Genomic DNA, 26,184 nt, shown 5'->3' with positions numbered 1-26,184 from the left:
GCAACGTGGATTCTTGATTATTCCTTCCAGACCACAAGTTAAGCACAGTAGAAAGATAGAAAAAAAAGATATTTTTTTTCTATGTTCTTCCACGTGATAACTGACGGATTGTAGAACATGTCTCTGTGACACTTTAGTCTATAGTTTCACATTATTGCGCTTCATAGTTTGATTCAAGAGACCCATCACGCAATCCATAATCATACCAAGTTTTCTTCTCATGGCTGCAAGTTCATGTTCCCCTGCATTCTCCTATGACGTGTTCCTCAGTTTTAGAGGTTCAGACACACGCCATGGTTTTGTTGGTAATCTCTACAAAGCTCTTCATGACAAGGGAATCCACACTTTCATTGATGATGAGAAGCTTCAAGGAGGAGAGGAAATAACACCAACCCTTATGAGGGCAATTGAGGAGTCTAGGATTGCCATCACTGTGCTCTCTCACAACTATGCTTCTTCCTCATTTTGCTTGGATGAACTTGCCAGCATCATTGATTGTGTCGAGAGGAAAGGATTGTTAGTTTTGCCGGTTTTCTATAACTTGGATCCTTCTGATGTGAGGCACCAGAAAGGTAGTTATGGAGAAGCTTTGGCTAAACATGAGGAAAGGTTCAAAGCCAAGGAGAGGTTGGAGAAATGGAAGATGGCTTTACATCAAGTGGCTAACTTGTCTGGTTATCATTTCAAACAAGGGTACCCCCACCTTACCAATCTTTTACTTTATAGTTTCTCTTTGATTAAGTTTCACTTGTCTGATGATTTAGTGTTAAAATTTTGAAAGAAAATAAATGTTTTTTTTATCCTTGACAGTATCAAGACATGGATACAAGGCTTTTAATTTGGGTTTAATTTCTTTGTTCTATCGGTATAAATTTATGCTGCATGTCAACTGATAAAAATCATTCTTCGATGAATTTTTTAAATAATTATTATAAAAATCAACAAACTTACTAACACTCTCATTTGTAATTGAATTATAGTGTAAATGTCAATGAATAGACTATTTCCTCTTTAATTTAACTTCATTAAAACTTTTCATTTGAAACAGAAATGGATATGAATATGAGTTTATCGGGAGGATTGTGGAGTTGGTTTCTAGCAAGATTAACCGTGCTCTTTTACATGTTGCGGAGTACCCGGTTGGACTAGAGTCACAAATGCTTGAAGTAATGAAACTTTTAGATGTTGGAACTGATGATGGTGTCCACGTGATAGGGATCCACGGAATTGGTGGAATAGGGAAAACAACACTTGCTGTAGCAATTTATAATTTGGTTGCTAACCATTTTGATGGTTTGTGTTTTCTTGAAAACGTGAGAGAAAATTCAGAAAAACATGGATTGCAACATCTTCAAAGCATCGTTCTTTCTGAATTGGTTGGAGAAAAGCAAATGAACATAGCAAGCGTAAAACATGGAGTTTCAATGATACAACATAGGCTTCAACAAAAGAAAGTTCTCTTGATTGTAGATGATGTTGACAAGCATGAACAATTACGGGCTGTTGTTGGAAAACCTGATTGGTTTGGTCCTGGCAGCAGAATCATCGTCACAACTCGAGACGAACAATTGTTAGCATCTCATGAGGTTAAAAGAACTTATGAGGTCAAGGAATTGAACAAGAACGATGCTCTTCAATTGCTTACATGGAAAGCTTTTAAAACAGAAAAAGTTGATCCCAGTTATGTGTCGGTCTTGAACCATGTAGTAACTTATGCTGCTGGCCTTCCATTGGCTTTGGAAGTAATAGGTTCCAACTTGTTTGGAAAAAATATACAAGAATGGAAATCTGCCATCAATCAATACGAAAGAGTTCCTAATAACCAAATCTTAAAGATACTTAAAGTAAGTTTTGATGCTTTGGAGGAAGAAGAGAAGAGTGTTTTTCTTGATATTGCTTGTTGCTTCAAAGGATATGAACTAGAAGAGGTGGAAGATATACTTCATATTCATCATGGTGACTGCATGAAATATCATATAAAGGTGTTGGTTGATAAATCTCTCTTCAAGCTTAGTAGGCATGGTACTATGGTGACATTGCATGACTTGTTAGAGAACATGGGTAAAGAAATTGTACGACAGGAGTCACCAAAAGATCCGGGGAAGCGCAGTAGATTATGGTTCCACGAGGATATAATTCAAGTTTTAGAAGACAACACAGTGAGTGAGACTCATTATTGTTTTGGATTTTTATCTTGATTTATCTCTTTTGACAATTTTATGCTCATGTGAGTCATGTCATAGTAATTTGTTTTTCCCTTTATAATAAGCGAGTTTCTCTTAATATGTGTATTAAAATCTTGCATGCATATACATGTATGAGTTCAACTTCCATGTACCTAGCAAAAATGTTTACACTCTGTACCAATCAGAAATCATTCCATAAATTTTAAAGTAATTATCGCAAAACTCAACAAACTTATCATATTTACATTGTCAATGTGTTCTAATTAAATTCTTTGTTGTTGATTTATGCTTTTTGCGTTAACAGGGAACCAGTGAAATTGAAATCATACATCTGGACTGCCCCTTACTTGACAATGAAGAAATAATAGAATGGAATAGAAAGGCCTTCAAGAAGATGAAAAACCTCAAGACATTGATTATTAAAAATGGTCATTTTTTCAATGGTCCCAAATATCTTCCAAATAGTTTAAGAGTATTGGAATGGTGGAGATATCCTTCACATGATTTACCATCTGATTTTCGTCCAAAGAAACTTGCCACATGCAAGTTACCCGAAAGTTGCTTTACATCACTTGAGTTGGTTGGCTTGTTGAAGGCAAGTTAAATGAGTTCTCTTTCCTCACCTTATAAATTAAGTCAATGACATTAAAATCATTCATTTGATTCTTATTTCTTTGATTTTCCTTTCTTTTTTGCAGAAGTTCATGAGTATGAGAGTTTTGAATTTGGACAAGTCCAAGTGTTTAACACAGATACCTGATGTATCTGGTCTCCCTAATTTAGAAAAACTTTCATTTCAACATTGTCAGAGTTTAACTACAATTCACGGTTCAGTTGGGTTTCTATATAAACTTAAAACATTAAGTGCTTTTGGTTGCACTAAGCTTATGAGTTTTCCGCCAATCAAGTTAACCTCTCTTGAAAAACTCAATCTCTCACGTTGTTGCAGTCTTGAGAGTTTTCCAGAAATATTAGGGAAGATGGAAAACTTGAGGGGACTTCAGTTGGAGTACACTGCCATAAAAGAATTGCCATCTTCAATTCATAATCTTAGTCGGCTTCAAGAATTACAACTGGCTAACTGTGGAGTTGTTCAGTTACCAAGTAGCATTGTCATGATGCCAGAATTGACTGATATTATTGCTTGGAAATGGAAAGGGTGGCAATGGCTAAAACAAGAAGTGGGTGAAGAAAAAGTCGGATCAATAGTTTCTTCAAAGGTAGAATTGCTTTGGGCCTCAGATTGCAACCTGTATGATGATTTTTTTTCAATAGGTTTCACACAGTTTGCTCATGTGAAAGATTTAGACCTGTCTAAGAATAACTTCACAATCCTTCCTAAATGCATCAAAGAATTTCAGTTTTTAAGGAAGCTTAATGTTAATGATTGCCGGCATCTTCAGGAAATTAGAGGGATTCCTCCAAACTTAAAACATTTCTTAGCAACAAAATGTGAATCCTTGACTGCCTCAAGTACAAGCATGTTCCTAAATCAGGTTTTGTCTTGTTTTTAATGTACTTGATTTAGAGTTTGTTTTGGTAAACTTCTCCATAAACACTTCTAGAAGAGAAAAATAGAAAGGAAAAATAAAATAAAGTTCTCTATAAACTAAAATTGGCTTATGCATAAGTTAATTTGTAAAAATTCTTTTCTATTAGTTTCTCCAAAATCTTACTTTCAACTGATGCATAAGCTAGTTTTAGCTTGTGGAGAAGCTTATTTTAGTTTTCCTTCTTATTTTTTTTTTCTAGAAGTGTTTCTGAAGAAGTTGATCCAAACAAACCCTTAATAATATATAGTATATTCAATGTTGGTAAACTTATGAAATTCTCTATGACTAGCAGGAACTGCATGAGGCTGGAGAAACTCAGTTTTATTTACCAGGAGAAAGGATTCCAGAGTGGTTTGATCACCAAAGCAAGGGACCTTCAATTTCTTTCTGGTTTCGTAACAAGTTCCCTGACAAAGTTCTTTGTCTTGTTATTGGACCTATGGATGATGAATCTGGAATGTTTAGGCCTATGGTGATCATCAATGGAAATAAAAGTTTCCCTGGTAGTGGCTATTTCATGATCCACATGGATCATACATATATTTTTGATCTTAAAAGGATAGAATGTGAAGATAGTTTATATGAAGTACCTTTAGAAAATGAATGGAACCATGCAGAGGTTACAATTGTTGGTTTGGAAGAGACCTCAATAGTTAAAGAATGCGGAATCCATGTATTCAAACAGGAAAGTAGCATGGAAGATATTCGATTTTCTGATCCTTATGGCAAGAGAAAATTAGAGGATGATCACAATAGTTTGGAAATACAAAACCTTCAGTTGGTGAAAAAGCATAGGTTTGTGGACATGGATGTTTCATAGACACAATATGTGCAACAACAACAATGTATGGTTTTATGGTCACGTCATTTGAGTTGGCTATGAAGCTATTTTCATTTTTTCTTAATCAATCAATAAAGTTATGGTATGATAATATGGACTTGGAATCAAATTTTAATGGTGTCAAAACAGATAAGGGGCACCATTAAGGTAAATTATCTTCTTGTATGCTATATCAGTGACTGATTTTAATTTCCCTTTTTATTTGATTTATATGAATGGAACAAAATAAAAGATTTGAGATATGGAATTCTAGTTTCTTTGACAGTGTGACCTCAGTGTTAAGCCTTATATACTTATGACCATAAACATCAGATTGGCTGATACTCTCTTAAATAAAAATTGAATTTCCTAATTCATGTCTAGAGCTTGTTGAATTTGGAATTAAAATAATTATTTATTAAACCATTTAGCTATTATTCATATCAGGAACACGAAATTTATCTTGGTCCTTGGTGAACTTGTATATGTGCTCTGTTACACTTGGATGGTTGCTGCATGAAGTGATAAACAGGTAAACCACGAGTTTTAATTTTGCATGTATGGTAAAATCTCCTAAAAGTAGTGGAAGTAATATACAGAATCTCAGGATTTAATAGCCAATCAAGTTCAAGATATAAAAGTTCTAAGGCATGAAGTGGAGATTGTCATTCAATTTGGTACTTTGAGTAACAAGTTGAATTATGTGTAGATTCTTAATACAAAGAAAACAAGACTAATTTTTCAATAAAAAATTTAGAAAATTATTAAAAATAGTATTATTGTTCTTACTTTTGTGCTTTTTCTTCTTGTGTAACTATATCTTCTTTTTTTCCTGAAGATATGATTAATGAAGACCCCTATACTTCAAATTCAATGGCAGAACACTCACTAAAGTACATCTCATTTGTTTTATTTGCATTTGTTCTGTGTGCCAAAGGAGGGTGATATCTATTATAATGATTGAGATAGGTGAGAACTTTCACTATAGCTATCAGTGCATGTATTTATCACAAAACAATTGCTATCTTAAGAAGTAAGAACCATTATAACTGTTGTCTCTGTTAATCTATTCTATGTAAAGCCAGCTTCTTGATGATCTCTGGCATCCTTGCTCATACACATACCGAATATAGTTTGTGATTTTGCTAAATGTTTTGAGGGAGAAAAACTAGTGATGTATGTTAGTTGCATGAAGGGAGTTTTTTTATTTTATTTTTTTATTATTTTTTTTTATTGCTACTTTCTTTTAACTGCATATGGAAATTCAGAGATTATGGTTTCAGGAATCATAAATCTGGTTTTATGAAATTAACATAGTATCCAAGGAGGGTTATTAGCTGTAGTTTCTTGTTCAAGAAGAGTAATTTTCATTTTGAGCTTTTGGATTAGTTTAATTACCTTTTTTTGGAAGAAGCAAATGAGCTAATGATGCACAATTGTGTCCTTGAATGAAAATTCAGTGTATGTTACATATTGTTTTAACTTCTGAAGAGTCTTGTTTGTAAATAAAGTATGATATTCAGAAGCATGATTTTTGAGACAAATCATATGTACCTTTATTATTATTATTATTATTATTATTATTATGACAATGCACAAAGTTTAAACTTTAATTGGAGAAGTGGCCAATACTAAATTCTATTACTTGAGTTGTTATCTTAGAATTTCCAAGAGGCCGTCATTATGTTGAAGAAGCAAATGATTTGAAAAAAGCAAAGAAGCTAATGATGCAAAGTTTATAATCACAAACATGCATGAAATCTGTATCTCAAGTAATTAAATAACCAACAAATTAATCCTTATTTTTTTGTTAATTGAATAGTGGGACATTTATGTTTAGATTAGTCCTGTCGGCAGATAAAACTACAAACACCTTCCACTTCATTGTTTCAAACATCATTACACTTTTTCTTTACATCTCTTTTGTTGTACATGTTTTTATCTTACTTTTTTCTCTCTCATCACATATGTCATTTTCTTTCTTTCCCTTTTTTTTCTTCTATTTTTCTCTTTCATTCATCCTGTCTACTCTCAAATAGGATGAACACATCACCCATTTTCCTAACTTTTTCTATAACCATCTCCATAATATTATAATATTATAAAGAAGAAAATTATATTATGTTGAGAGTGGAGTTTGAGTAATACAAATAATATTTTATATTTGAATTCTATTATTGTCAGTAGAAAAAAAAATTCCCTTAACTAGAGTTCTTAATCAGTATTTTTTTAAAAATTGATTAAAAATATTAAATATTAATTAAAAATATTAGATAACATTCTACTAAGTGTATGTATTTTTTTTTTGTTTTTGAGAAAAGTGCAATCTTAACTAGCATGTTTTCTCTACTTTCATGTTTTAGAATGTGTGTAAATGAAAAATAACACACACTCTAAATAATTTTTCTTTCAAATAAGTGTTCCAAGAATTTTAATTATTTTCCATATACTTTTCTTTTTTACTTATTTATTTATTTATTAAGAGCTAACATGTATTTTTTATGAAATAATATGATTTAGTCTCATTATAAGATAACATTTTTCTTTTAGTATTTAACATAATTATATATTTAAAAATTCAAACTCAACATTACTTTATTAAGTCATAACAAAGTTGAGTATATTAGTTTTGTTTGCACTTGTTACATCTGCCAATAAGGAATTGTTACAACACCAATGCCATGCATGTGATATTGTAAACATGATAATAAGTTAATAACTGCCTGCCATTGTTCATACAATAAAGGGAGAAAAAGATGATAACAAATCATGAAAAGCTCAACATAGATGACAAACAGCAACAGTATTAGACACTTCATTTAAAAGCATGAAGAGGAGCCCACACACTATCTCTGAAAGGCATCCTCAATACAAAGTATTACTAAGAGGCCAAAATGGATATGTATTTGATTAATCAAGGCATAGAGAGGACTAAGGAAATTAATTATATTATATGATATGATATGGGAAATAATTAAATTTAAGGGTATGTTTGTTAATATGATGAAGAAGGTTAATTAAGGGCATTTGGGGCCTCCTTCCTTGGTCTTCCAGTTGTTGTAGCAAGGGCACACAGCTTTATTCCCATAATACCCCGGAGGCACACACAGGCATTTTCTACAGCACTTCTGGCAGAAAAACATGCAGGGCTTGTGGTACTGGGTCCTGCTGCACCTCCTCGTGCATTGGGAAGGGCATTCTGGTCATATCACACATCACAACAATTAAAGAGAAAGAAAGAAAATTCAACAAAGTTAATTTAAGTCAAAGGCTCGAATCCAATGATGCTGCTTTTACGGTAACATATTTGACCACAGTCAAAGTGAAAACACCAAGTTTGGAAATGACATACTTTGAAAAAGGGCTCAAGGTATTTCTTGTTATTTGAAAAATACAAACAAAAGTAGTTTTATTTATTTATTATTATTAAGAACCAGTAAGAAGAAAACACAGACACAAATGTTTAAATTATAGGTATAATAATTAAGATGTGCAATTAAATTAATCTCAATTTGGTTATAGAGATGTAGAAGTCAAGAAATAACGTAAACCTCACTACTTTTTCTTTAAAATTCTCATTCATAGTGTGATAAATTTCAAAATGAATTTTAACCACTGAATTAAAAATGTAATAATGATAGTGCTGGTAATTTTTTTTTTAAATAAGCAATATATACATCAACAATTATATATGATAGCTAGTTTTGTTGATTTTTTATGATAATATTTTTTAAAATTACATCAAGCATATAGTTTTAATTGGTTGATAACATAATTTTGTTTTTATCGAAGACAGTGCAATACTAGTGTATGTCTCTTACCCCTTTTTTTATAGAAAAAAAAATAACAACAGCGTCTATTATATGGGGAAGTTGTGAAATAGTTCCATTTTTGTTTTGTTGCTACAAATTTTCATGTTCAAAGTTGGAGAGATCTCCAGGTTGTTTTTACCACAAATGACAAGGAGAAGAAAACAACCACCAAAATAATGAATGGTATAGAAAAAACTTCACTTACGGTAGCTCCTGAGACTGCCAGGTCCAAATTTTTTCTGGAGAAACACACAATCATAAGTTTAGCAAAATAGCATTCACCCTTCTTAAAGAAAATTAAAGTTCCAAAATCCCATCATAGTTCTTTGGTCTAAACCCCCACATAGAGATCTAGAGAAAGGAACAAGTGAAGATGTTATATATACCTTGTCATTGTAGTGGTGGCCTCCATGTCCATGAGATGCCATAATCTGAAAACCAAACCATAAAAATTAATGTGACAACCTTAAGCTTTCACAATTAACCTCAACAAATTCAGACCATAATAAGTCTGTTTAGATATACAAGTTTTGAGAGTAGATCTCGAAAATTCGTCTAAACTCTATATTTAAAAGTGTGTACTTTATGTATGTGCGTGTAATTGTGCATGTGTGTTTCTACTTAAAGACCAACCATTGTTTGAAGCATGGAAATGGCAATGAGGGCCAGGATCAAAACAACTAGTAGCCTAGGCACAGCCATTGTTGTTGCAAGCAGACACAAACCCCTTCAAAAGAACCACTGTAGATATCAAAGAAAGGAGAAGGGGGTGGGTGGTGACATAAAGAGAATGTGGGGTCATTTATAGAAGAAGGTTGATGGGGTTGGAATCCCCACCTTAATTAGCACAAGATTTATTATCGAGTGTGAACACTACTGGAAGAGACTTTTAGAGTATCTGAATATAAAAAGTGATACCAAGAACAGGCATATGACCCATGTGTGTATGCATTAATGATAGTATTCAAATCGAGTGATATTTTCTGTTTGTCTTAGACATGAAGTTTGTTGAGAAAAAAAACTCTTAAGCACAATAATAATTGAAAATACATTAAAAATAATACTATAAATAAATAAAATTAAGCAAAATTTATTTAATGTGGTTTAGTCCTTATTCATAAGTTTACAAGAATGTTTATTAACTCAAAATGTATTTTATATATATATATATATATAGTTGAAAATCTTTTCTTCAAATTTTGTGGATGAAACTTGAAAACCTTTTTTCACAAGTTTTGTTTATAGATGAAATTTGAAAAATCTTTTCCCATAAATTTTATGGGTAAACTTGAAAACCCATTCCTCATAAGTTTTATGGAAGAACTTGAAAACTCCTTTCTCACAAATTTTGTGGATGAAACTTAGGAACCTTCAACATAAGTTTTCTAACATAATTCAGCAAACCCTCATTCACAAGTTTTTTATGAAACTCGACAAACTCTCCTTCATATTACTTTTTCATTTATGGTGGTGACTCTTTTTATATATCACATGATTTTTCTCATCTAAAGAACATCTATTTATTGACTTAACATCCTAATCATTAAAAAGGAACAAACCTTTAAAATAAATGTAATATTTTTAATTCTAAACAATATCATAAAGATATATATATCTCAAAGATAAATAAAAAATTTGAATTGTATTCCCAACAAGGTTATACTTGAACTATATCACTTTACTCTTTATAATGAATCTATCTAGTGAAAAAGAGTTATACCTTTTCGTTATGGAAAATAATAATAATCAAGTGATATTTATTTTATTTATTTATGAAAATCAGTCTCTTATATTTATTATTTTTATATAAAAATATCTTGATTAAAATTATTTTCTTAATTGAGTAAATAATGTAACACTATGAAATTTTATTAGTAGTTGATGATTTTATTAATTTAATTATTGATGTGTTTAGTCATTAGAGACCTCAGAGTTGTCGTGTAGAGTTTTCTAAAGGATATCCTCTTCTTCCTCCTCCTCCTCCTCCTCCTCCTCTTTCTTCTTCTTCTCCCTCAATGACGTCAAACACTAGAAGAATGTCATCAAGCATAGATCACTAAATGAAAACTTGTTTATTTGGTGAAGTGTTAGATTGAATTACTCACATGATTTATGTTATTGTATGATTCTGGTTCATTATGCATTGATCCAAGATGATGTATAATGATGTTTAAGTTACTTAAGTTGTAAGTTAATTATGAATGAAAGTTGAATTGGAGTAGAGTGGTATGTTGATAAGATGAGTTGTATATTGTTGAAAGTAGTTATGTTGTGAATGCTCGATGCATATGAAGTTGAATTGTATTGATTGACTTAGGATTAGAGAAGATGTGTTATTTTTAAAAAAGATGAATATCCCATTGTGAAGATATGGTATTGTGGTGCTCTGAGAGCCTAGTTGTTGAAAAATTCTTCTTAAGTATAATTGTCTCTTGAAGTCAAGTGTTAAGTCTCTTCTAGGTCGCTAGTTGATATTGTATATTAGCAAGGTCAAGCCATACTGGTTTATGAGTGACCAATTGAGTAAGGTGCAAGGTTGGGGTCCAAAATCCCTAATTATTGGAAAGGGCATAGTATTTGGAGGGTGGTTGATGGACTAATTCCATATAGGTTTAGTTATGCATGTTAAAGCCATGGTAGGCTCACATCCAAGTTGTCATATCCCAAACAAGAATATTGAACTTTAATCAAAGTGACAAGATTTGAGAAATCATGTTGTGTTGTGGATTGATATTCAAATTTGTGGTTGATCTAGCAAGCCCAAAAAGATTACATTGTTAAGTTGGTTTGATAGGGTCAAGTCACTTAGACTAATCATCTATGTTGTAAGAGATCTTTTAGTTGAAATATGTGACAACTCATCATGTTTTTATGTTGATATGTTGTCAAGTTGATTTGTGTTGAAAGTTGATATTGTTGATACAGTATGATATTTATATTGTTATGTTGTGAAGATGTTTAGTTGCCGAGTTGATGTTGAATTATGTTGGTAAACTATGTTGTAAGTTGAGAAGCTACCTTGTTGTAAATTTATACATGTGTGTAAATATGTAGGTAGTTATTTAAGGTGTTGATAAGAGTGTATTGCTGAAGTTATTATATAGTAAGTTCACTACTTCTATGCTGTGTTTATTCTTTTGAATTCAAGCCTACTCTTGCATTTCCTTGTGGCTGGACTATGATAATCATATTTAGCATGAGAGTAAGGCAAAAATAAGTTGGAGTATGAGTACGTTTTAAGAGTCATGTTGAAAGATCGTGGTGTGGCTTGGGCTACACTAGCGTAACTTATAGATAATAGTTGTTTAATCAATAACTCAGGATTTATGTTTTTAGTTTGGATTATTGTATATAAAGGTTCCTCAATGGAATTACACAACACACACATATTGTTGAATGTATATTCCAAAATTGTTTACGTGATAATCCTAAGTAATTAGAGTGATGTTTTCTGTTACTTAATTATTGAACTGTAAAGAGTAAAAACTTATTAAGTTATTACAAATAATTACTAGATAAGAGCCTTAATAATATTAGAGATAATTATATATATATATATATATATATATATATATATATATATATATATATATATATATATATATATATATATATGAGGAGGGTTCAAACGACATTGGTATAACTTTTACTAAGTGTTACACCGCTCAATAACTTTATATTAAATGTGAATTTTATAAATTCAATCGTTAGATTGAAAGTTCATATCAATTTATATGTGTATGTCAAATTTTATTAAAATTGAACAACAACTTGAGGGTAATCAAAATGTTCATATTTTAGTATATTTTAAAATAAATATATTACGTCAATTTTGTTTTATAAGAATGACGTATCTAATCATCTTGGATTACTATAAAATTTTGTATATATGATCTAAGAGTAAAGAATTTTCAATCTAACGACTATATTTATAAAATTCACATTTAATATAAAGTTATTGAGCAGTGTAACACTTAATAAAAGTTATACGGGTATCGTTTGAACCCTCCTCTCTCTCTCTCTCTATATATATATATATATATATATATAAATTTAAGATATATTTTTTGAATACTTATAATATTAACATAAAATATCCATCGTCACAAATACTAAAATTTAAGATTTTTTTTTTGGGGTAAAGATTATAAAGATGTAAACAATGAAAATTAAACATAGGTTCTCATATTTCTAACTACTCGGATCCCTCCCTACCTAATTACTAGACTAATTTAATATTAGGAAAAAGATTAACTAATGTAATATTAGGAAAAAAAATGGAATGAATTGTACATATGAAATGTTGTCGTACTGTCCACAATATACGGATTAGAAGTTGTACTATTTAGCTTCTTCTTAAATGTGAAGTTACTTTTAATTGTAGATAATTGCAAATTGCTGCCATTATTAACATTTAAAATATACTACCAAGTGGGAAAAAACAAAAAGGGCAGCGGTTGGTTAATTAACTTGCGTACGTTGGGATCATATATATAATATAATGTTATAGATAACAAAATAACTACCACAGCTGCCTAGCTACTACTTACAACGTTATTAAATACTTTGCTAGTCACATGGGAAAATGGTGATAATTGAAGTATTAGACGGGGACTTGAATAATGAATGACGTTATTCACACTTTAGCATATTTATTGATATTCACATTGTTTTGTTTTATATTTTATTTCAAGTTTATTCTTATTCAAGTTAATTTTTTTTAGAAAAAAAGTAAAAATTGATTATCTTAACGAATATTTAAATATGTTTTTAATTTTTTAAATTTAGAATAAATTTGATTTTATTCTCTCAAATTTAAAATTATTTTTTAATCTTTTTAATTTTCAAAAAAATTATTTTAACCCATTAAATTATTAATAACATATTTGAATCTAATAAATTAAAATAATTATACAACATTGCTTGTATTTAATGTTATATTTTTATTAATAGAGATATTAATAGATAGATTTCATCTTATATTTGATAAACTTTTTAAAAAAAAATTGAGTTTAATAATTAAAATAAAAGTTTATGAAATTATAAGAATAATTTTAAATTAAAAAACTAAAAATAAATTTATCTTAAAAAATCAAAATAAAAAAACAAACATCAAATAAAATGAACACAAATTATCAGTAGCTGACCTTTGAGAAGTTACCAGTAGCTGTGATTGACCATAAGCTGAAGGAGTTGAGGGGCAAGTCCATTGCTCTGGTGAAGGTGTTGTGGGATGCGACTAGTGGTGAGGCTACTTGGGAGGTGGAGCAGCAGTGTAGGGAGCGGTATCCGTTTCTATTTCCAAGTAAGTTTGTTTTCAGGGACGAAAACTCTTGTTGTTGGGGAGGTTGTGAGACCCGGTTTCCTTTTTTTTTTTTCCCTTTTTCCTTTCCCCGGACCCTCAACTTTCACTCTCATTTGCTCTTACTCTCAATTCTTCTCTTCTCACTCTTGAACTGTGGTTTTGGTGGCTGAAGGTGTTGGTTGAAGGTTGGAGTTCTTGTTGAACCCTTGCGGCGCTCCTTTCATCCTCTTCTCCAATCCCTCTTCTCCTCCGTTCTTCGTCTTCCACTTCCCGGAGCTCGGAATCTTCACCCGAGGTAAGGGAAGTTAGTTTTCTTGTTGTGGTTTGGCTGAAATGAGTCTAAGAACTCATGTGATTGATTTTGATTTCGAATTTTGGGCTGTTGGGTGTGGCATTGGAGTTTTGGGGACTTTGGGGATTTTGGGGAAATTTTTTGATTTCTATGATTTTGTGGATGCATGTATGAAAAGAGGGCGTTTTTGAAATCTTGGATGGAAATTTGATACTTTGGCTGGATTGCATGTACTTGAAAGTGACTTTTGCAGGTGTTTGGGGAAATTTTTGAACTTGGTAGGGTTGCAGATGAGCTTCGCGCTGAGCGCTGTTCATCGCGCTGAGTGCGTGACAGCCAGGGGATCTGATTTAGCCAAGCTCGCTGAGCGCCTTGATGAGTGCGCTGGGCGCGCTTGAGAATGTGGCCTCTGGTTGACCCTCGCTGGGCGCGACTTGGACTGCGCTAAGCGCGATACCCATTGTAACTTGCTGTTGGGCTCTAGAGGTTGCACTGGTCGCGGCCCTTGTCGCGCTGGGCGTGAGACTCCTTGGGAGTCTCTGCCTCGTGGGTGCTGGGCGCAATTCTGAATTGCGCTGGGCGCGAGACCAAGGGATGGTCTCTGCCTACCCCGCGCCGAGCGCTAGGTTAGGTACGCCGGGCGCGGGAGACTCCTTGAAGTCTCTGCCTGGCCTACGCTGGGCGCAATGGATATTGCGCCAAGCGCGGAAGAGCCTTGTGCTCTCTGGCTGAGTCCCGCTGAGCGCGAGCTTGCTTGCGCTGGGCGCGCTGGCCCCCTGGGGCTCTCTGGTTGTACTGCACTAGGCGCAACTTTGAGGGCGCCGGGTGCAGAGAGGAGATATTATCTGTATTGAATTATGTTGTTCTATGTTGAGTTGAGTTGAAGTGGATGATTATACGTGATAACTAGTAGATAATGTTGGTTGATTTATGTTGAGTAGCAAGGTTGTGTTGTGTTGCAAGTTGATGTTGAATGGTGTAGTTGTGTAGTGTTGCAAGTTGATGTGTTGAGTTGTATAGTTGTGCAGTGTTGTTTATTGATTGATTTGTTGTAGGCCTTAAGGGCTGAGTTGTTGTAGGCCTTAAGGGCTGAGTTGTTGTAGGCCTTAACGGCTGAGTTGTTGTAGGCCAAAACCACTGAGTTGTTGTAGGAGATCTCCAAGGCGATATGCGTGACGACGCATTAATATCTAATTGCTGGTTGGTTGTATAAATTGATGGATAGTAGAATGTTGTGGTGTTGACGGTTGAAGTTGTTCTAATTACTTGAATTTTGCTATACGTTGTTCTTTTTATACTAGCTTACCCTTTTCTATTTCCTTGTGGTTGGACTGCTATGATCGTATTATGTACGGGAGCAGAACATGAATAGGTGTTTTGGTTCGTGGTGAGTCGGCAGCTGGTAGGCGGAGCTGGCCCTGTTTTTTTTTTTATGTCTTGTTGTAGTAGCTACTAGATGTAGCGATTGACGATGTATGTCGTTTTGATTGGATGTTTTTGATACACTCTAACTCTAGTCGGATTGAGGCTTTGTATATTTTTATATTCTAGACCCTATAATTATATACTTGCTCTTTCTGCCTAGTGTTTCTGGTGTTCAGTACGTTGTGTAGGACCTGTCGGGTCATTACACTTTAGTGGTATCAGAGCAGTTCGAGTCTAGTGGACACTCTTTGGGGGTGGTTCCTTTAGGCTTTTGTTGTTCTAACTCTGAGTTGTGATGTCTTGATGTGTTGATTGCTGTGTTGATTATTGTGGTGTTTTGTTGTATTGTTGAATTGTTGTTTGGTTTAGATATTGTTGCTAAAGGTGTTGTTGCTTTTGTAGACAATGTCTAGAGCCAATGAACAGATAGCCAAGGCCATGGAGATGATGGCCATGGCTATGCAACAACAAAATGCCTATTTTGCTAGGATGGAGGCGGAGAGAGCTGCAGCTGGTGCAGCAAGGTCCACTGGGTCGCAGGAGAGCCGGGACCTGACTGAGTTCTGGAAGTGCCATCCTCCTCAGTTCAAGGGGGAGGCAGACCCAAAGGTAGCTGACCACTGGATTTGCGAGCTTGAGAAGATCTTCACCGTGCTAGGATGTTCTCAAGAGAGGAGGCTAGCATACGCGGTGTACATGCTTGTTGAAGAAGCCGAGCATTGGTGGAGGGGTACCCATCATATGCTGACTGCTAGAGGGGTGGTTGTGGACTGAGAGTGCTTCAGAAGGATGTTCTTGGAGAAGTATTTCCCCGAGAGTGTGAGACATGGCAAGGAAGCTGAGTTCATGCACTTACACCAAGGAGGGATGACCGTTTCTGAATATGCGATGAAATTCGAGCACCTAGCTCGTTTTTATTCGCAAGGCATCGCCGAGGCTTGGAAGTGTCAGAAGTTTGCAGAAGGATTGAAATATGATCTGAGGAGAGTGGTGGTGCCTATGGCCATCACTGAATTTCCAGCCTTGGTGGAGAAGGCGAAGGTGGTTGAGCGGTTGGAAGGTGGTAACTGCGGGGTGAAGACTGCTGAGGGGCCATCCGGGTCCAAGAAGGGAGGGAACCAGAGGAAGCCATATGATAGGCCCCAACCACATCAAGGGGGTCCTGTCATCAGGCAACCTGCTGGTGCTGCTGGTGGAGGAGGACAGGGTGGAGGTGCTGCCCTGAGATGTTACAGGTGTGGTGGGACCCATATGATCAAGGATTGCCCCCACACAGAGAACCGGTGTTTCAGATGCCAGCAGATGGGCCATGTGTCTTTCAACTGCCCCACCGGAAACAGACCGAAGAGGAATACACGGAGGAGTGATGCTCAGAGAGGAGATGCTCAGAGGGGTGACAGACCCACTACTGCTGGTAGGGTCTTTGCTTTGACAGGTGCTGAGGCTTCAACTTCTTCTGATCTTGTGAAGGGGAAGGGCAGAGCTGCTGGTAAGGATGTGGTATTTTTGTTTGATTCTGGAGCTTCCCACTCCTTTATCTCTTATGCTTGTGTTGCTATGCTGGGTGTACCTGTGTATGATCTGGGGTTGAGATTGCTAGTGTCGACGCCCGCGTCTACTTCTGTCGTTGCTTCTGAGTTGTGTGTTGGTTGCCCTATTGATGTGAATGGGAAGAGGTATAAGGTAAGCTTGATTTGTTTGCCTTTAGTTGATATTGACATAATCTTAGGGATGGATTGGTTATCTGCCAATCGTATCCTTATAGATTGTGCCAATAGGCGGTTGATCTTTCCTCAGGAGGAGGATGAGTTGTTGATTTCAGCTAGCCAAGCAGAATCACTGTTGAGAGATGGGGCAGAGTGCTATCTTCTGCTTGCGGCGTTGAGTGTTGAGACCGAGCGGGCTATTTCTGAAATTGAGGTGGTGCGGGATTTTGCTGAGGTGTTCCCGGATGAAGTACCTGGGTTGCCTCCTACTAGGGAGATGGAGTTTAGCATTGACTTAGTTCCAGGAGCGGGGCCAGTGTCGGTGGCTCCCTATAGGATGGCTCCTGCTGAGTTGGTTGAGTTGAAGGGTCAGTTGGAAGACCTATTGGAGAAGCAGTTGGTGCGGCCGAGTGTTTCGCTGTGGGGTGCTCCTGTGTTGTTGGTGAAGAAGAAGGATGGAGGTAGTCGACTTTGTGTAGATTACCGGCAGTTGAATAAGTTGACCACTAAGAACAAATATCCACTGCCACGGATAGATGATTTAATGGATCAACTTAAGGGAGCATCTGTTTTCTCGAAGATTGACCTAAGGTCGGGCTACCACCAGATCAGGGTGAAGGAGGGTGACATACCGAAGACTGCTTTCAGGACTAGATATGGTCACTATGAGTATGTCGTGATGCCGTTTGGTGTGACCAATGCCCCTACAGTATTCATGGATTACATGAACAGGATCTTCCGGTCGTTCTTGGATAAATTCGTGGTGGTATTCACTGACGATATCTTGATTTATTCAAGGACCCGGGAAGAACATGGAGAGCACTTGAGGTCGGTGCTGGAGATTTTGAAGGCGAAGCAGTTGTATGCCAAGCTTTCTAAATGTGAGTTTTGGTTGGATGAGGTGAAGTTCTTGGGCCACGTGATTTCAGCTGAGGGGATTGCTGTTGATCCGGCTAAGGTGGAGTCGGTGTTGCAATGGGAGCGCCCGAGGACTATCACTGATATACGGAGTTTCGTGGGTCTGGCGGGTTACTATCAGCGGTTCATTAAGGGATTCTCCAGGATAGTAGCGCCTCTGACCCAGTTGACGAGGAAGGAGTAGCCGTTCATTTGGACAGATGCCTGTGAGCGGAGTTTTGAGGAGTTGAAGAGGAGGTTGACTACTTCTCCTGTGTTGGTGTTGTCAGATTCTGGTGAACCCTTTGATGTGTACTGTGATGCCTCTCACCAGGGTCTTGGGTGTGTGCTGATGCAACACAGGAAAGTGGTGGCATATGCTTCAAGGCAACTGAAGAATCATGAGAGGAATTATCCCACTCATGACTTAGAGTTGGCAGCTGTTGTTTTTGCCTTGAAGATATGGCGACATTATCTGTATGGTGCTCAGTTGAGTGTCTTCAGTGATCACAAGAGTTTGACATATCTGTTCGATCAGAAGGAGCTGAACATGAGGCAGAGGAGGTGGATGGAATTTTTGAAGGACTATGACTTCCAGTTGATGTATCATCCTGGTAAGGCCAATGTTGTGGCGGACGCACTAAGCAGGAAATCCATTCACGTGTCTGGCATGATGGTGAAGGAGCTGGAGTTGGTGGAGAAGTTCAGGGATTTGAATCTCTGTGTGGAGTTAGCTCAGAATCACATTAGTTATGGGGCAATTACCATAACTAATGAGTTCTTGAGGCAGGTTGGACTCAAGCAGTTGCAGGATGTAGAGTTGGTGAAAATTTTGGGTTTGTTGGGTACTGAGAAGGCAGATGGATTTGAGTTGAGAGGAGATGGAATCTTGAGATTCAAGGGCAGAATTTGCCTGCCTCAGGATGCTGAGCTGAAGAGGGTTGTGTTGGAGGAAGGCCACAAGAGTAGACTTAGCATACATCCAGGTATGACTAAGATGTACCAGGACCTCAAGAAAACTTTCTGGTGGTCTGGTATGAAGAGGGAGATAGCCGAGTATGTGGCGGCCTGTCTGACCTGTCAGAAGGCGAAGGTTGAACATCAGAAGCCGAGTGGGTTGATGCAACAGATGGAGATTCCAGAGTGGAAGTGGGATAGCATTACTATGGATTTCATTGTGGGGTTGCCTAGGTCAGCTAGGAATAGTGATGTTATCTGGGTGATTGTCGACCGGTTGACCAAGTGTGCACATTTCTTGCCTGTCAACATCAAGTGGTCCTTGGAGAAGCTGACGCAGATATATGTGAGGGAAATAGTACGGTTGCACGGGGTGCCTTCCAGTATTATTTCAGACAGAGATTCGAGGTTCACTTCCAGATTTTGGTAGAGTCTACACCAAGCCTTAGGCACGAAGTTGAAGCTAAGTTCTGCTTATCATCCTCAGACGGATGGTCAGTCAGAGAGGACAATCCAGTCCTTGGAAGATTTGCTGAGGGCTTGTGTGTTGGACCACTTGGGTGGCTGGGAGGAGGTCCTACCGTTGGTGGAATTTACGTACAATAATAGCTTTCATGCTAGCATTGGAATGGCGTCGTTTGAAGCCTTGTATGGAAGAAGATGTAGGACTCCTCTGTGCTGGTACCAGGAGGGTGAGTCAGTGGTTGTAGGGCCGGAGTTGATCCTACAAACTACTGAAAAGGTGAAGATGATTCAGGAGAAGATGAGGACTGCTCAGAGTAGGCAGAAATCATATGCTGACAAAAGGCATAAGCCTTTGGAGTTTTTCGAAGGGGAGCATGTGTTTCTGAAGGTGACTCCAACTACTGGTGTGGGTAGAGCACTAAGAGCAAGGAAGTTAACACCGAGGTTTGTGGGTCCCCATCAGATCATACAGCGTGTGGGTCCGGTTGCTTATCGGTTGGCTTTGCCACCGTCTCTTTCAAACCTACACGATGTGTTTCATGTCTCTCAGCTGAGGAAGTACGTCCATGACCCGAGTCATGTGGTGGAGTTGGATGATGTGCCAGTGAAGGAGAACCTGACCTTTGAGAAGTTACCAGTAGCTGTGATTGACCATAAGCTGAAGGAGTTGAGGGGCAAGTCCATTGCTCTGGTGAAGGTGTTGTGGGATGCGACTAGTGGTGAGGCTACTTGGGAGGTGGAGCAGCAGTGTAGGGAGCGGTATCCGTTTCTATTTCCAAGTAAGTTTGTTTTCAGGGACGAAAACTCTTGTTGTTGGGGAGGTTGTGAGACCCGGTTTCCTTTTTTTTTTCTTCCCTTTTTCCTTTCCCCGGACCCTCAACTCTCACTCTCATTTGCTCTTACTCTCAATTCTTCTCTTCTCACTCTTGAACTGTGGTTTTGGTGGCTGAAGGTGCTGGTTGAAGGTTGGAATTCTTGTTGAACCCTTGCGAAGCTCCTTTCATCCTCTTCTCCAATCCCTCTTCTCCTCCGTTCTTCGTCTTCCACTTCCCGGAGCTCGGAATCTTCACCCGAGGTAAGGGAAGTTAGTTTTCTTGTTGTGGTTTGGCTGAAATGAGTCTAAGAACTCATGTGATTGATTTTGATTTCAAATTTTGGGCTGTTGGGTGTGGCATTGGAGTTTTGGGGACTTTGGGGATTTTGGGGAAACTTTTGATTTCTATGATTTTGTGGATGCATGTATGAAAAGAGGGCGTTTTTGAAATCTTGGATGGAAATGTGATACTTTGGCTGGATTGCATGTACTTGAAAGTGACTTTTGCAGGTGTTTGGGGAAATTTTTGAACTTGGTAGGGTTGTAGATGAGCTTCACGCTGAGCGCTGTTCATCGCGCTGAGCGCGTGACCGCCAGGGGATCTCATTTAGCCAAGCTTGCTGAGCGCCTTGATGAGTGCGCTGGGCGCGCTTGAGAATGTGGTCTCTGGTTGGCCCTCGCTGGGCACGACTTGGACTGCGCTAAGCGCGATACCCATTGTAACTTGCTATTGGGCTCTAGAGGCTGCACTGGTCGCGGCCCTTGTCGCGCTGGGCGTGAGACTCCTTGGGAGTCTCTGCCTCGTGGGTGCTGGGCGCAATTCTAAATTGCGCTGGGCGCGAGACCAAGGGATGGTCTCTGCCTACCCCGCGCCGAGCGCTGGGTTAGGTACGCCGGGCACGGGAGACTCCTTGACGTCTCTGCCTGGCCTGCGCTGGGCGCAATGGATATTGCGCCAAGCGCGGAAGAGCCTTGTGCTCTCTGGCTGAGTCCCGCTGAGCGCGAGCTTGCTTGCGCTGGGCGCGCTGGCCCCCTGGGGCTCTCTGGTTGTACTGTGCTAGGCGCAACTTCGAGGGCGCCGGGCGCAGAGAGGAGATATTATCTGTATTGAATTACGTTGTTCTATGTTGAGTTGAGTTGAAGTGGATGATTATACGTGATAACTAGTAGATAATGTTGGTTGATTTATGTTGAGTAGCAAGGTTGTGTTGTGTTGCAAGTTGATGTTGAATGGTGTAGTTGTGTAGTGTTGCAAGTTGATGTGTTGAGTTGTATAGTTGTGCAGTGTTGTTTATTGACTGAGTTGTTGTAGGCCTTAAGGGCTGAGTTGTTGTAGGCCTTAAGGGGTGAGTTGTTGTAGGCCTTAACAGCTGAGTTGTTGTAGGCCAAAACAGCTGAGTTGTTGTAGGAGATCTCCAAGGCGATATGCGTGACGACGCATTAATATCTAATTGCTGGTTGGTTGTATAAATTGATGGATAATAGAATGTTGTGGTGTTGACGGTTGAAGTTGTTCTAATTACTTGAATTTTGCTATAAGTTGTTCTTTTTATACTAGCTTACCTTTTTCTGTTTCCTTGTGGTTGGACTGCTATGATCGTATTATGTACGGGAGCAGAACAGGAATAGGTGTTTTGGTTCGTGGTGAGTCGGCAGCTGGTAGGCGGAGCTGACCCTGTTTTTTTTATGTCTTGTTGTAGTAGCTACTAGATGTAGCGATTGACGATGTATTTCGTTTTGATTGGATGTTTTTGATACACTCTAACTCTAGTCGGATTGAGGCTTTGTATATTTTTATATTCTAGACCTTATAATTATATACTTGCTCTTTCTGCCTAGTATTTCCGGTATTCAGTACGTTGTGTAGGACCTGTCGGGTCGTTACAAAAAATTTCTACAATTTTTTTTTATAAAAAAATTCAAAAAAAATGACATTTTTCTAATAGTATTATTCAAATTAATTTATTAACACATTAAAAACAAAGGAGACGTGAAAATTAGAAAGGTTGAAAAATTCTAAGGAGAAAAATGTAGATAATTGGCTAATCGTAGAAGTAGTTCTTAATTAATTACTTTTGATATTATCAACTAGTTAAAATTAGTTTTTCACTTTAATAATCTTTATGATAAAATTTCGTATGAAAAAACAGTATACAATTTTTAAATACAAATCTAATTATAATTAAGAAATGACATAATAAATTTAATAAAAAGTATTAAAGTTTTATACTAGTTTTAATTTGTAATTTTTTTTTTAAAATGCTACGTACAAGAATTTGGGGACAAGTAGGATAGGAAAGGGGAGTAATAAAGAACATAGTTCTAAAAACCGGACCAGTCATCAAACCGGTTAAGGTACTGTGTCAGTGAGTCAAAGGTTGAACCAGTGGGTTACTAGTTGAACAGCATGACTCGATTTTTATTAAAAATATTCATATTAAATATATTTTATACTTATAAATTTTAATAAATTCACATCTTATTTTAAATTTCAAATTTTCTATCTTATTTAAAATTATTTTTATTTTTATTTTGTAAAAAAATATATAAAAATTACATGTTAAACTATATATTAATAAAAATTAAAAATATAAATAATATGTACATATATAATATGCTTGCAATTGATATCACAAAATAATATATGTAATATCTACATAGATATTATATTATTAAATATATAATTTAAAATTAATAATATACTATAAAAGTTATTTAAGTTGTATATATTATAAATAAATACATTAGAATAAGTAGTCATTGTTATATTTAATAAGAATCTTTGTACTTCCATTAAGAAATTCAATTTTCATTATTATTTTTGTGATTTATGGTCCCTTAAAAAATTTAAAAAGAAAAAAGAAAAAAGAAAAAAAAGTGGTTGAACCGGTTTGACCCATCGGTTCACCAGGTGAACCGAAAAATTGACCGGTTCAATCCAGTTTGAAAATGGGCTGACTGTATAACCGATCTAACTTAAGACTCGGACCTGATGGACCACCGGTTCCCTGTCTAACCGGTTCGACTGGCCAGTTCAATCCGGGTTTTTAAACACTGATAAAGAATGTTTTAAAAACCGGCACCAATCGGCCAGACTAATTGAACCGTGAATCAGTGCTTTAGTCGATTCGAATTTTGAGTTATATCGGTTGTGCATTTATGTTTTTCGGTTCAACCTTATCTTATCAAATATTATAATGATCACTTGTTTTAATGTATTTATTTATAATACTTGCCATTATAACTTTTATAGTATATTAATAATTTTAAATTATATATTTAATAATATATATATATATATAGATAGATATTACATATATTATTTTGTGATATCAATTATAAGTATATTATATATATATATATTATTTATATTTTATATTTATATTAATATATAATTTAATATATAATTTTTTATATATATTTCTTTATATTAAGTAAAAATAAAAAATAATTTTAAATAAGATAAAAATTAAAAATTAAAATACTATATAAATTTATAAATATAAAGTATATTTAATATAATTTTTTAATATAATTAAAGAAATTATGTCATATGATTTAACTAGTAATTTACCGATTCAATGTTTGATTCATTAATTTTTAAAACCGTGGTAATAAATGACATGTTCACAGTGGACACGTGCGACGACAGAGCAAATCACGTTTGTTGAAGTTGCGCCTCTTTCACAAAAGTGCCCCCTGTTTTGTATACCTTCTCCGGCTGACGGATCCAGATTTGAGTCTTATAGCATGAAAAATAAATTTTAAAAGATTAAGTAATTATTATAATAAACTTTTATATATAATTAATAATTAAATTTTTATAAGATAAAATATAATTAATTATAATAACAACAGTTGGTTTTTAATCAATGTTATATTACATTTTATTTTTTAAGATTAATTATTTTACTTTGGAGGGATTAGATTAAATTGGTGAGAATAAGTATTTTTTTGGTTTCTCTCTCCTATTAGGTAAAAGTAAAAAACATTTACTTTTGATTTTATAGTTTTGAGTATATATTTTTAGTTTTTCAAAATTTTTATTGCAAATTTGATATCCATAATTTTTAAACTTAATTAATATTGGTCCACCTATTAACATGATATTCAAAATCAAACAAAAAAATATGAATGATACTGTCAAATAGTTATCTAGACATATAAAAAATAATAATATTAAAATTTTAAAATATTTATTTTAATAGAATACAAATTTTAATTGAAAGAAATAATAAACACAATATACATGTAATAAAACAACAATATTGTATTTTATATGAAAGTCAATATATGGTTAAATAATTGTTAGACAGTGATATTATAAGTACATTAAATTTTTTTATTTAATTTTACATGTCATTTTAATGAGTGAATCAACATTGTTTAATTTTAAAAATTAAAAGAATTAAATTTACAATAAAAAATTTGAAGAATCAAAAATTGAAAAATCACGAAATTATATAGATTAAAAGTAAATTTAAGGAAAATAAAAATTAGAAATGAGAAGAAAGAAAAATTCTTTCATTTAATAGTAAAGTATTGTAACGTAGTGAGTATATTTCAAAGTTTAGTTGACTCTAAGGAGAAGAGTATATAAGGATTTATTTGAGAAGGGAACTTCATAAGTTCATTCTCAAAGAAACTTAGAGAGAAGATTATGGGTCTGTGAACTCCTTTCTCTCCCAAATTTCTCTATATGATTCTTCTTCTCCTCTAGATCACTAATTTCTTCTGTCTTCTCTTAGAATTTTAGACTAGAAAGCTTATTTTTGGAGGATTGAAGTCCAGGAGTCAAGCTTTGGAAGATACTTCTTTTTCTTCTCAGTTTTTGGCTATTTTGAGCCAATTTTCAGGTAAGGGAAGCTAGAATGTTTGTTGTTTGGTTGCATGTGAGTTTAGAAACTCAATTAATGCTTGAATTTGGAGAATCCATGGCTGTATTGGAGGAAATTCTCATTTTTCGGGTTTGGGAAAAATAGAGTTTTTGGTGATTTTGATGCATTTGGTGAATACATGTTGAATTAGAGTCAGTTTTTGAGTTGTATGAAGCCTATGGACTATGTTTTATGGATTGCATGTGGCTAGAATTCCTGATTTTCAGGTTTTGGGTGAAATTTTCAAAGTTTTGTGGCTACTGGATGAATTTGCACTGGGCGCATATTATTTGGGCCGAGCTTGTATTCATCAGAAGCAGTTTCTGGATGAATTGACGCTGAGCGCGAGGTGGCTGTGCCGGGCGTGAGTGTGCTTTCAGAATTTTGTTGAGCTTAGGAGAGCTTGAATCTTAAAGGAGTTTTGATGATCACAACAAGTATACAACAACAACTTGGAGCACAAAAACAAAGTCAAGGAAGAGTCAAGAAAATGCTATGAAATGGAGTTATGTAATAGAACTTAGGAAATAAATTGTTTTGAATGTGTTTTTATATTTTGTGTGCTTTGTATGCTATGTGCATAATCAAATCTATATCTAAACTAAGTAGGGAGTATATGATGATGAATTAAAAAGATTGGAAACTTATTTTGAGGTATAAAATGAAGTTTTAAAAACTAACTCAAAATAATCGATTATCATTAAATATAATCGATTATTCCAGCTAATAGGCTAAGTGGAATGCCTTGCTGTAATAATCGATTATTTGCTAAAATAATCGATTATCCCAGGAACAACTCTCTAGAATAATTGATTATCTAGCTAAATAATCGATTATATTGTTCTTGGTTGATTTCCAGAAAATATGAAGAACAAAATAATCGATTATTCTTTAAAATAATCGATTATCTGTGTCTGAAACTTTTATAAATAGTGTGAACTTTGAGAAACTTCAAACATGAGTTAGAACTGATAATCAATTTGTGAAAAACGTTTTTGTGAGTCTTTGTGACATCTTGGAGAGTTTTCTTTGTGAAATCCAAGAGTGAAAACGTTTGTGAAAAACTTTGTTAGAA

General features: G+C 35.4%; 3 protein-coding genes across 6 annotated transcripts; 2 read left to right on the top strand and 1 right to left on the bottom strand.

Annotated features, from left to right (window-relative positions):
- The first annotated feature begins 43 nt into the window (after positions 1 to 43).
- Positions 44 to 5,771, top strand: LOC109818075 (TMV resistance protein N). 4 transcript variants are annotated; one of them, XM_020383472.3, is made up of 8 exons: positions 44 to 693; positions 1,049 to 2,159; positions 2,491 to 2,781; positions 2,885 to 3,406; positions 3,590 to 3,682; positions 4,032 to 4,727; positions 5,007 to 5,091; positions 5,398 to 5,771. In XM_020383472.3, the coding sequence occupies exons 1-6, from the start codon at positions 221 to 223 to the stop codon at positions 4,557 to 4,559; spliced, it is 3,018 nt and encodes a 1,005-aa protein (XP_020239061.2). In that variant the 5' UTR covers positions 44 to 220; the 3' UTR covers positions 4,560 to 4,727; positions 5,007 to 5,091; positions 5,398 to 5,771. The 4 variants fall into 4 exon arrangements, with proteins under 4 accessions (XP_020239061.2, XP_082923980.1, XP_082923979.1 ...); XM_083067854.1 differs by having other exon boundaries at positions 45 to 693; positions 2,885 to 3,682; positions 4,032 to 4,584; XM_083067853.1 differs by having other exon boundaries at positions 46 to 693; positions 2,885 to 3,682.
- A 1,476-nt stretch (positions 5,772 to 7,247) lies between these two features.
- On the bottom strand, positions 7,248 to 9,208 carry LOC109818076 (gibberellin-regulated protein 4). Its single transcript, XM_020383473.3, has 4 exons — positions 9,005 to 9,208; positions 8,758 to 8,802; positions 8,577 to 8,610; positions 7,248 to 7,758 (listed from the first exon to the last, which is right to left on the bottom strand). Exons 1-4 carry the CDS (start codon positions 9,071 to 9,073, stop codon positions 7,577 to 7,579), a joined length of 330 nt encoding a protein of 109 aa, XP_020239062.1. The 5' UTR covers positions 9,074 to 9,208; the 3' UTR covers positions 7,248 to 7,576.
- A 6,974-nt stretch (positions 9,209 to 16,182) lies between these two features.
- LOC109792715 (uncharacterized) lies at positions 16,183 to 25,477 on the top strand. The gene is made up of 5 exons (XM_083069347.1): positions 16,183 to 16,828; positions 16,916 to 17,076; positions 17,191 to 17,499; positions 18,616 to 18,852; positions 25,337 to 25,477. The coding sequence occupies exons 1-5, from the start codon at positions 16,183 to 16,185 to the stop codon at positions 25,475 to 25,477; spliced, it is 1,494 nt and encodes a 497-aa protein (XP_082925473.1).
- The last annotated feature ends 707 nt before the right edge of the window (positions 25,478 to 26,184 follow it).

Source organism: Cajanus cajan, chromosome 2 (genome assembly GCF_000230855.2).
Source record: "Cajanus cajan strain Asha chromosome 2, NIPB_CcT2T_4, whole genome shotgun sequence".
NCBI classification, from domain to species: domain Eukaryota; kingdom Viridiplantae; phylum Streptophyta; class Magnoliopsida; order Fabales; family Fabaceae; genus Cajanus; species Cajanus cajan.
Note: the sequence above shows the minus strand (reverse complement) of the source record. Positions and strands in the feature narration are given on the sequence as shown.